The sequence below is a fragment of the Xenopus laevis genome, chromosome 5S, assembly GCF_017654675.1.
Source record: "Xenopus laevis strain J_2021 chromosome 5S, Xenopus_laevis_v10.1, whole genome shotgun sequence".
In the NCBI taxonomy this organism is placed as follows: Eukaryota; Metazoa; Chordata; class Amphibia; order Anura; family Pipidae; genus Xenopus; species Xenopus laevis.
This window is the reverse complement of record NC_054380.1, coordinates 21,901,053-21,912,627: the sequence shown is the minus strand read 5'-3', so window position 1 is coordinate 21,912,627 and position 11,575 is coordinate 21,901,053. Positions and strand designations below refer to the sequence as shown.

Sequence of the window (11,575 nt, the reverse complement as noted above, 5' to 3'; positions counted from 1 at the left end):
TTCAGAAGAGGAGCAGCCAAATCACCCGCTCCTACAAAGGTTACTTGTTTCTAAGGGTTGCAGTCAATTCTCACACAGGACATTGATGGGTATTTGGTTCTCCACTCCCGGGCTATATATAATCCGAGGGACAAAGTTCCCAAAAACTGCCTCATGTACCATTGCCATATAATAAAATTAGTTTTCTGGGGACTTTTGCAACCTAGATATTTTTTTCTTCCAGATTTCAAGATATTAGCAGTTGTCGAGTGTCTAACAGCTACACCTCTTTTGCTCTGTCTGGGAGGGAGATATAGAGGGAAATATTCATTTACTGATGCAGGAAGTCTCTCCTGCTGCTTCTCGGATCAGTTCTGTAACATTGGAACAATGGAAACAAGGAGAGAAGCATCCAGGGGGAAATAAACTGCAAAAGTGCTGAGAAGAGCACAATGGCCAATTTAAATTCATATGAGTGGGTAAATGTTCCCTTTAAGGTCCATGTAAAACATGAATGAGTCTAGAGCATTCAGATATAGAACCAGGTGCAGTGTTTACAGACAAACAGACGCCCACCCTGCCCAAGCAAGAAAGAGAAAATACAAAAATACAGCTTTTTAATCAGAATAATCTCGTTTTATTTTCCTATATATACTTTTGTTTATGCTAAATGAAGGATACATTATAAAGCACTTAAATACAAAGTGATAATGTCCCTTTAACTGTCGGCCTGATGTGACATTTCTCCGCAAAATAATTTGCAAAATTAAAAGTATAATTTGTTCCACTGAGACATTTCTCTTGTACACCTGTGTAATGATGGAGACATTCAAACCTAAAATGCAGTTTTTTTGTGGGTTAAAGGCAACAGGGTTCCCATTCATTTCTTGCAGGCTGTGTGCACAAACTGTCAGTTTTCTGCGCACTGCTATAAAACCGAGTGCACAGAGTACAAGACAGTGTGGAATTGTGGGTGTGTGCAAACAGGAACTCACTAAAATGAGCAGAACACTAATGAGTACACATAATCACAGACAGTTATGTATGTTATATGGTTATTAATATATATATAGAACACAAGTGCAAAGATGTCTTTGATTTGCTTTTCTGAACGAAACACAATGGAGAGCATCACAATAGGTTTAAGAAAGACTGAAATATATATGTTTTTTAGGGGGCAATTTCATGGGTTATATAAATGCCAGGCACTCCAAGACAGACCTGTCTGTAGAGTTGCTGGAAGTCGCATTTACGGTCATTTACAAGTGCAACTGTGGACAAACCACCATGTTTTTCACTTTGCTCCTTGTACTGCCCCTCAATGAATTGCTGCAGGTTTTTCAACTCTAAACATGGGTTTAAGAGACCCGTGTGTGTGCCCTATGAATACAGAGCACCCTGTGTTTGGTAGAGATGTATTCATGAGAGCCAGCTGTAACCCTGCAATGGTTCATAGTAACCAGTACAGAAATAATCACCCCGAATTACCATGAGGCTGGATTCATCTCAGAGGATCTGCCCTACTGTCCCACTCTAATGACTAATATGTCTGCTTTTAACCAACAACACATACATTATCTTGTTTAAGCTTTACTAGCCCTTTGGCTAGAGCCAGACTGGGGTTGAAATTTAGGCTGATTTCAGTCCACGGCCACCAGCAGTGTCCTCTTCTTGTTTCTCCTCCAGAAGCCTAGTGTCCATCACAAACACACTCAGATTTCAGTGAAGAAACACAAGACTTCTTGTGAGTGTGTTCATGCCAAAGCCTACACAAGGCTTCCGGAAGCAAAAAAATGAAACACTGACTTTGGTCAGGGCCTGAGATTGGCCTGTGGATTTCAGCCCCGTTTGGCATTACAGGTATTCAAGTTAAATGTTGGATGTTAACTGCTTTAGACACATTTGGGTTTTATCCCAACCGAATATTTAGTGCTAAAGCAGGGAACAAAGCAAATTGGTGATTATCTCCATATAACTGATAACGGAATGAGAGAACCTTCCTTTTAACTCAATAAGAATTTACCCTGTGATCGTGCATCTAACATAATCATGTAATCTCGCCTTCAAGAAACTTTGGCTCTTCTCTATCAAAAAGATTGCACATGAAGCTGTTGGAAGGTAGTCAAAAACATAGGGAAAAGGGTAGAGGAGGGTGTGGGGAGGAATCAGAAGATAAAATATACATATGTACAAACACTCCTCCCCGAAAGACTGGTCCTAAAGTTTTATCCAAAGTGCAAAATAATATAATTGATCTGAATTCTGTCTGTAAGGAATCTGCCCGTTTCCTATTGCTACAATGGGCAGCCATATACAATATTGCTTTTGGTGGCCCTTCTCTAGAAACCTCAACTCAAAGGTCGATCAATCGGAATGCCCTTCCATGGATTATACCGGTAACCTTTTTTACGTCGGTTTTTTTTTTTGCACTTGAAGAGCTGTCGACAGACAATGCAGGCTATACAAATAAACAGTCACAATTCATATGTATAAACAAAAAACAGATTTCCAATGTCAAAGTAACTTGATCTAAACATGGGTCCTGCATGGTGGCCCCTTTTATTTCATAGCTGGATGAAGGTTTGGTGCTTTGTATGGTTAGTACAAATGGTTTTTCTATTGTTTTTTAATACACTTGTAGTATGGAGAATGGGTAAAAAGTATTACTAGTGCCACTAGAGACATAAATGCCATATGTTTCTTTAACTTTGAAAAACAAGTACCACCAAAAGAAATAATGGTTCAAAGCTTTAAGGCTGAAGGCACATGAGCGGAGAATCACTGGAAATGGTTCTTGCCGCAACTGACCATAATGTGAACCGCCTGAAAGTGCCAGTAATAAAAATACAACTAAACAGTTTTTTCAGTAAGAAAAGCATTTTCAGGCATAATTACAGCCAATAGGAGGCTACATAGGCAGCATCAAGCAGTGTTAGGCAACATTCTGTGCAACTTAACAATCATATTCCATATATTGCTTTGTGATCCACTTTATTAGTAACAACATAATGAGAGCACCGAGATATAAAAAGAAGAAGGGATAGTTTGCTAATTGAGTGCATTAAACAGGTTGGTATTTGGCTCAGGTTTCCATAAAACCGATAAAACATACTCAGATATGGCCAACTATGTTTGGGGGTGGCAAGAAATAAACACAGATCTTGAAGGTGCCCACTTCCAAAAGTAATCTAAAAGTTATGTTAAATAATCATTTTAGGAGAAGCCAAATAATTTTAGATCCTCAGCACCGTCCTTAAGTATAACTCAGTAGGTTAAATAGAGGAACACCAACAATCATGCGAACCTGGAATCAGATCTAGAACCAACCTCATGACCTCATAATATCATCAGTGCAATAATCCACAGGAATATTACTATTGTCAGTCATTATTCCCCTGAAAGCTCTGGGGATAGAGTTGGTGATCACTAGAGCTAAGGGGGGTGGGGGAATAAAGGAAAAACGATGGAGTAGAATTTTAGTTCATTGTGCAGATGATGTGAGATAAAAACAAAGTGAATTTGGCCTAAATAAGCAATTATTTTAGCCTGGGATATGGCGGTTCTAGTCAAAGCAATCAATACATTTGGTTAGGATATACCAGATGATGAGGTATCACCCCACAGTGTTTTAAAGACCTGAGAACAACACTTATATTGCTGTCTATTGTCTGGTCTTGCATTTTAAAGGAAAATGACATTTGCAAGGCACTCTCCACTGATTATAATCACTAATCTCAGACCCTGGGTTGGTGATCCTCCTCATTGAAAATGCATTAGCTCTGGGTATGATTGTAGGTGGTGCTGCTCCCCCATCTTGCTTCTTCTTGCTGTAGCTCTGGGTTGTGCACAATAGAGCAAAAACTGTGGCTTTCTGTTTCTAAGTCCTGCTTTTGCTCTACTGAGCATGTGCAGTGCCCAGGGCAGCAGTGAGGATTGCAGAGACCAGAAGCAAGATGGCAGCATAGTGAGAGAAGAGGTGCACCAGCCAAATACAATCACTGGTGTGGGGGTTCATAAAAAAATTGCACCTTTCCTTGTCCTTTTTCAAGTGATGGTGTCTCCTTGCCCGACCCTGCCTAACAAACACCTCATTAAAGGCACAATAAGAACTTTCCTTTCAGGTTGTTAAGGCTTGTAACCTTGCATAAGAAACCCACACATACAGAAAAGATTGTCTGTGGCCATTTCAAAAATATAAATTACTTTTACATCGAGAAGGGTCTTTAAAAAAAAATCTAAACTATACACTTCCTTTAAAAACAAAGAAGGAAAAATACAGCAGGTAAAAACATACAGGAGCATCTTTTAATATCACGTCATTCCAAGAAGAAGGCCACTATTTGGTACGGTGAACAAGTTCATTGAGTAAGTAAATCTTGTAAAAGTGTTATCAGTGACAGAAACTTTCTACTCGAAAAAAATAAAATAGGATTTAGAAAGTGAAGCGGCTTGTAATGGCAACAACCCAATGACGGTCTTGGCGCTGTTCAAGTTGTCTGGTCGAGAGCTCTGAGCAGATCGCTGCCTTGAAGAAGCCTTGAGTTGCCCAGAACTGGGACATTAACCTCACAGTCATATCGCGTCAATTCCGGCAACAGATATGATTCGAAAGATGGACCAATGAGACACGAGGTCAGACCTGCAGATGGGTAAGAAAATAGTAGAACTATTAAAAAAAACTGTCTGTATAATAATTAGCTGTATTAGGTTATACTATACTGAAAATCCAGTGGAGCTTATGCCCCGTACATGATGTTTGCCCCATACAGTAAGCCATGGTAACCGGTTACTTGCTTTCTTCACTCCAGTGGAGTATTATAATAAAAGGCATGAAGTTTGCATAGCAACTAATCAGCAGTTAAAAGCAAAAATTTGATTGGTTGCTTTGGGTTATTTGACCCGGTTTTGTGACATTTCACTGCCATTTTACTGCTTTACACAATCAAAGCTAACTGTTATGTGATTATGGTACTGGGGGAAACAAAGCTTATATATGCCTCAGCTAAGTTCTCGTCAAAGTTATGGAGTGAGGTGTTGCAGGGCTACGAAAAATGTTATGGGCCTCCTAGATCCCAATAAGAAGAGGCAGTATCAACTTCAATAAACTGGTGACCCAAGTTGCCAAACTGTCTTAAAATTATAAATGGTTGGTTGATGACTAGTGACATATTTACAGGTTAAGACCAATGCCTAAAATATACAGATATATACCAAATGGTGACGATATCTGCTTCAAAACAGATTAAATGTATTCATACCTAATCTAAGTCTATTGCAAGTTGTGGGGCACCGGGGTATGACTTGTTCTACCAACTGTCAAGGTCATCTGCTGTGATAAAAGAACAGTTACTTAAAAAATATACCTTTCATTTTTTCAGTTTGCTGCACATTGTAGTCATGGTAACTGCAGTTGAAGAATGGATTTGAATAAGCAGGTTTCCGGCCGTCTCTGGGTGGCGCTACACATTGCTGCTGTTGCTGTTGATTGATTGGTTGGTTTAGCTCTCTGTGACGGTTACATATGAACCCATCTGAAAACAGTAAACATGTAGTTGCATAAAGTTGTATTCTTTGTCAAGGATTCTATACATTACTAATACATTACTCCATGTAACTGATTTTTCCTTGCTTCAGACTAAATATTTGCCCCGACCATGTCCGGTATGTCCGACCATGTAATCAGAGTGACTATATATCTGGCTGTAGAAGAATTCAGCAAGATGCACAAATATATACACAGTTAAACAATAATTTTGCTAATAAGACTTTTTTTTCCAGGAGGCCATTCCTTGGGGCTTGAAGAAAGATAAAAAAAGGAGGTTTCAACCATAAGCACTGAATGAGTTACAGTAAGGACAGCTAGGATATTTTCATCATATTTTTCCATCTAGAGAGATGGTAAAGGTGATCCATGAAGTTTTTACATTTGGTTTATCAGAAGTAGGGTAAAAGGCAAATTCTGTGTCTAGAATTTCCAGATCTTGTTGAGCTTCTCAGGAGCAGACTTGACCCCAGAAAGAGTATTTATTCATAAATATGTGTGAATTTTACCAGTGTTATTTAGGCGTGGTACTCCAAAGCACTAACCATTGCTGCACCTTTGGATGAAAGTGATTAGACTCACCATTAAGGACACTTGTACTGAGGGACTTTCTTTCTGCAACCAGCGGACAGCTCCCTGACTTGAGTGCTTTCATTCGTTTCCACATTAACAGAGCATTGCTGCCTTCTCGCAATTCCCCCTGTAAATATACAATCCACATTGCACTGTGAGACCATAATTAACAAGATTTAAGCTGCTTTAGTGCACAACCTGTATGCTCATACACAAATCTAGAGAAAAACAAGTGTTGCTCTGCACTAAAGTAAATGTACCCTGCCATGCACATATACATTGCTGCTACTTTATCTTGCATTATTTAATGTTGTGTTTCTCCCCAATATCACTGTTGTATTCTAATACTTCCTCCTCTTGCTGTTCTCAACACTTGCTCCCTGCCTAGTGCTGCCCTTCCCTGTCTTCAACTGCCCCATGTTGGTGCGCTCTCAACATTTTCTAGACACTTTTGCTGTACCTTAATTGAAACAACACTCTCATAAGTCATCTACAGCTCGGACATTGCAGAACAAGAACTAATCTGCAGTACTATGTTTTCCATTTGCTTTCATTAGACAATGGAGTATATTTATCAAAGTTTGAGATCGCCACAGTCCTATAGAGTGAAATTCCACTACTCTCTATTAATTTCTATTGGATCTTAAAGTATTTATCAATGAATGAATTTCACGCTAAAGGACTGTGGTGATCTCTAACTTCACTAGAACAATTTGCAAGAAACAAATGATTCTAGGACTTACCACATCGATCTGTGGATATCCATGTTCTCCATAATCGAGTGGCCGCTTCCGTTTCATACTGTTGCAGAAAGGAATCTCTGCAGGGTGTAAGTCTTTGCCACGCTGCCCAAAACTCTCCAGGGACCTGTCATCAACATTGCTTTTAATACTGATAGATTTATATTTGGAAAGATCCTTTCAGTGTCAAGCTCAGCTAACATATAAGCTCCTTTTACTCGGTTCTATGTGCTTTGGGCCCTGCAGGCTTCAGTTTACAACAAGCCAAAGAGAAATAAATTTAGATGCCCTCAACTAAGGCCATCGATCTATGAAATGTAATGTTAGGCTTCTTTCAATGGACAAAGTGTGGGAATCATACTGAATATGTTACTACTATACTCCTAATCCATTAATCACCTCCACGATTGTTCCTCATCTACCTTCCTCTCTTTCTCTTCTGCTGCAAATAGGTAGGATACACAATTCCATTTTTTCTTATAGGATCTATACTGCATATGGGGCACTCAACTGATAATGTTTTTTAACGCATATTTACCTTTGTTTGTATAAGGGCACATTGTGCAAATGAATTGGTGGTCCAGTAGGCAAGCTGGTTAAAGATCCATTATACTGCTCCACAAACCGCCACTTGTTAGACATATAACTAACAGGCGGGTCCGGAGGCCATTGAACACTAGGCCTCCCGCCCATTGGAGGTAATAGTGTACTAGCACCACTATGGTATGTTGTTAGGGGCAATGCCTTTTTTTCATTGTTGAAAAGTATGGGAGGGAGTGGGTCTGGGCTACCATTATTGCTTTTAGCTGTTGAAGGTTGACAAATCTTCTGTTGAAGGAACTGATTCTGGGGAGATCGGGTGCTTGGCTGGAAGAGCGAGCTTATGCTACTTAAATTCTGCTGGGTGATTTGAGGGGTGTCATTGATTGTGCTTTCTTCTTGACAGATAGGATTTAGTTGGAAGTCTTCACCATCCATGGGAATGTATGGAGCGAGGGTTTCCAGGTCCAGGTCTTTAAAGTCATTCTAGAGGAATCAATAAAAAGACTGATCAACCCAACAGCATGAGTATGACAGCAGCAACCCAAAATGTTTTATGATAATGTCAAACCTAAGCTTTTTGAAGTTAAATGCGGATCAGTAGCTTTGGGGGGAAACTGAGACCCAATGATCTAATTTGGACATTTAAATTTAATCAGGTTTTTTTTTGATTGGCTGCTCATATACGCATCACATAATAGACTGTTTATGGCTTTGTTGTGTCAGTCTGCCTTTTTTATTACGTAGAAGATCCATAAAACCAGGTTCAGCTCAATCGTCCCATTCTGGGCAGTTTTTCAGCTTCCTTTTGGTAAAGTTAATACAGAGACAAAATATGCTACTATGGTTCTACCTGAGTGGTGTTACACTGATTCTTTGCCTCAGTATCCATAGCAAAAAGTTTCTCAATCAATTCAATCTTGAGATCTTCATCCAAAGACGAGTAATATGCTTCTGGACTGCTTGGCTAAAATTGAAAAGAGTCTGTGTTATAAAGAGAAGCACAATCTATGATTTAGAAATGCAAGAGAAAATATAAGACTGGTCATGACGTAAAGTGCTTCCCATTTGTTGCTGGGGGTTTTCCCTTTGATTATACGACAAGAATGATGTATAAGGAAATTGTTGGAGGTTTATTGAGGAGATATGGACAGACCTTTGGAATGAGTGACCTACTTAGTTAAATAATTGTTCTGTATTATATCAACAAGCAAAACTGGGGCTTAGGTACATAATTAGAGGCAGAAATGTTTATCTGCTCCACTTCTAGCCGTTGCAAAGTTGAAGGTCCCCAGACATAGAAAGTTTTTCTGGTGGACATCTGCTCATTACTATGTATCGAGCCATGATCCGGAACAACAGTGAATAAATATCAGGGCTAATAATGTGACCCCTTCTGAGTTTTAATATGCACAGTGAATCTATGGCTTTTCTCTATGAAAGGCTTGCTATTTGTGTACTTTAGAACCGCCCAACAAACTCAGCTGTTAAGCCTATTTCCTAAATTCAGAGATAAATCCCATTACAGTGAAGCCTTTACAATATAACTAGGTCAACATGATTATTACACATTAGACAATTATTTGCAGCCAAGACCTAGATTTTAGATTATGAGACTTACAACTCCAAATAAATAAACAGAAATGGTGCGTGAATAATGTTTCAGTTCAGATTCGGGATTGAAAAAACAATCGTCAACTGTTCCTCCAAAAAGTGCCCCCCCCATCATCATAGTCACTGCTAAAAATCTATTGGTCAAGGATGTTAAATGCCATGCTTTTATATTATAATGTTTCAACTGTAACAATGGGGCAGATCTGTCCCTATTTTGGAATTCTAAATTACGGCAAAACATGGTGGTTCTATATAAATCAAAACCAACCAACCTGCAATAGAGTGAAAACAATGTTAAATGATTTGGAATGTACAGTAATTATGGCTATATCTGAAGACTGGTTGTTGGTCTAAAAGATATAGAACGTAAGCGATCTCACCGTAGAACATGTGCTGTTGCTGCTAGCACTGGGGGTGCTGTTTCCTGGGGCTACTTGAGGTGCTTTGAAGCACGGAAGATTTATTATGTCAACCTGGGTATTTAGGTTCTTGACTTCCAAAGGCCATTGCTTGCTTGGACTTGTCTGGACACTGTTAAAGCTAGCTGATTCATCAAATGGCTGTGAACCTGGAAAGATAGAAGATCATTTTTTATTGGAATACCAAAATAATACAAATATACAAGACCAAGTCATAATGATTATCAGCAGCTTAAGATGTGGCACTAAGCATAGTTTCACTTAGAACAGATGTGTCATAATCATCAAATTAACTGATTAAGTCTCAGACTCACCAAAGTCCAATGAAACAATTTCATCCCCGGGTGTGGGTGCCAGCTGGGCAAGGTCCTCAGGCTCCTCTTTAAGTTTAGTGAACAGGAAGTCACTCTTTTCTTCAACGGAGCTGCTGAAGATGGAGTTCATGGTCATAAAATGGGGCTTGAACAAGGATTCAGTTTGGTCCATGGAGAACACAACATCATTCTTCTCAATTTCACTGTTGGAAAATTGTGTATATACCTATTAGGCTACAAATGTCTTAAAATGAACACCTGCAAATATCTTAAACACACAGATAAAACAAACATTCCTGTTATATCTGTGAACCCACAGAGAACACCAGTGATTACACCGTGTCTAAGAAGTTTTGTTGAAGTTGTCCCTTTGGAACAATCCGTTGAAATCAGACTACTACGTCAAAGCAAATTCTATTGTTTTCATTGGGTAAGGTTTTGCACCTTTGTTAGCAAATAAAATACACTTGGGTGGCAGTAGGGAAGCCCAAAGGTGTCTCTCTACTACCCAAATGGTATACTCTTTCATAAAGAAGCATTCTTTATTAGCTACAGATATGAGCTTCAGACATGCCCTATACTGACTGCTGTCTTACCTGAGAACGTAGTTGACACACACGATGCACTGCGGTTGAGAGTTGCGTGTGTTGTATATAACTGTACCTTGAGTTTCCACCCATAAGTAGCCTCCATGTTTTGCAAGCATCCGATACTGGCCAGTGACCACTTGGCCTTTGGTACACACTAATAAAATACATTGAGAAGGCAATGAAAATACACAAACTAAAATAAATACAAAAAACAACAAAATGAGCCACATGTGTTATAAAAGAAACCTTATAATTAAGATGAACATACACTGAAATATTCACCCACAGGTGACACCCACACCTGGGCTGTCCAGTTTGTCTGATTATATCATTGGTTGGGTACTATAGGCTTACAGGGACTCATCAAGCAACGAGCTGTCCTCCATATCAATACATAAAGGCCAGACTTGGTTTGTTGGGGCCAAGTAGGCATTTTTTTTTGTCGGGCCACCTTAACATATAAATGTATTTATTTGTAATTCTGAAGAGGCAGTTTAGGTAAAAACTATGAAAAATATACAGAGAGACAGGGATGTCTACAGTCAGCTTTGTGTAGATATTCAAAGATAACACAAGATAATGTATTTGCTAATATTATTCCATGATGATGTGATCACTATTGATCTAGTAAGGATATTTCTGAGATATCTGCAGGCAGATTGTGAGCCCATAGATTATGAATGTAATTGTAAATTGTCTGCCTTTCTCTACACAGTGTTCCAATGCAGCAGTCAATGGTCCACTGTCTTTTTTAGGCTCTACCACTGAAATAAAGGCACAGGAGTCTATTTTTTACTACTTATCAGAATAGTAAGCTTGGCAATTCCATAGATAAATTACACACTTTATCTCCTTCAGCTTGTTCTTCTTCGCTTAAAATGCCAGGACTGTTAGTCCAGCAATAGGTAAAGGGAGTTTGCTCTATAATCTATATAATACTGCCTACCTAAGGCACACATTCTCTATGCAAGACCTAAATACTTGTCTCTGGTTTATTCTGCAAGGAGGCCAGGGAAAAAATAACAGATAAACAGATTAACCAAGCAAATAAGATTTAGCTGTTGCCGAAGCAACCATATTGACAAAATCAGAGTAATTTTTATTGTTATGCCCCCACCCACATGAGAACAAAAATAGCTTACATCACATTTGTATGAGTTATATTAACAAACATATCAAGAAAAGGTTGGGGTTGAGTAGGAAACATCACCCATTTATTACCAAATATAAGTAGGGGCTTTTGTGCCCAAATTAATTTTTTGTT

The 11,575-nt window shown here is 38.9% G+C and overlaps 1 protein-coding gene across 3 annotated transcripts in view; it reads right to left on the bottom strand.

The window, feature by feature from the left end:
• Positions 1 to 593: 593 nt before the first annotated feature.
• The window catches only part of epas1.S (endothelial PAS domain protein 1 S homeolog), a 74,830-nt gene continuing 63,848 nt past the window's right edge, over positions 594 to 11,575 (bottom strand). For 2 of the 3 annotated variants that reach the window (XM_018264409.2, XM_041564004.1), the window contains 9 exons: positions 10,318 to 10,465; positions 9,722 to 9,924; positions 9,369 to 9,556; positions 8,228 to 8,341; positions 7,373 to 7,860; positions 6,838 to 6,961; positions 6,104 to 6,221; positions 5,343 to 5,510; positions 4,209 to 4,618 (listed from right to left, as the gene is read on the bottom strand). In XM_018264409.2, the coding sequence (XP_018119898.1) occupies positions 4,467 to 4,618; positions 5,343 to 5,510; positions 6,104 to 6,221; positions 6,838 to 6,961; positions 7,373 to 7,860; positions 8,228 to 8,341; positions 9,369 to 9,556; positions 9,722 to 9,924; positions 10,318 to 10,465 (1,703 nt within the window). In that variant the 3' untranslated portion in view covers positions 4,209 to 4,466. 3 annotated transcript variants of the gene reach the window in all.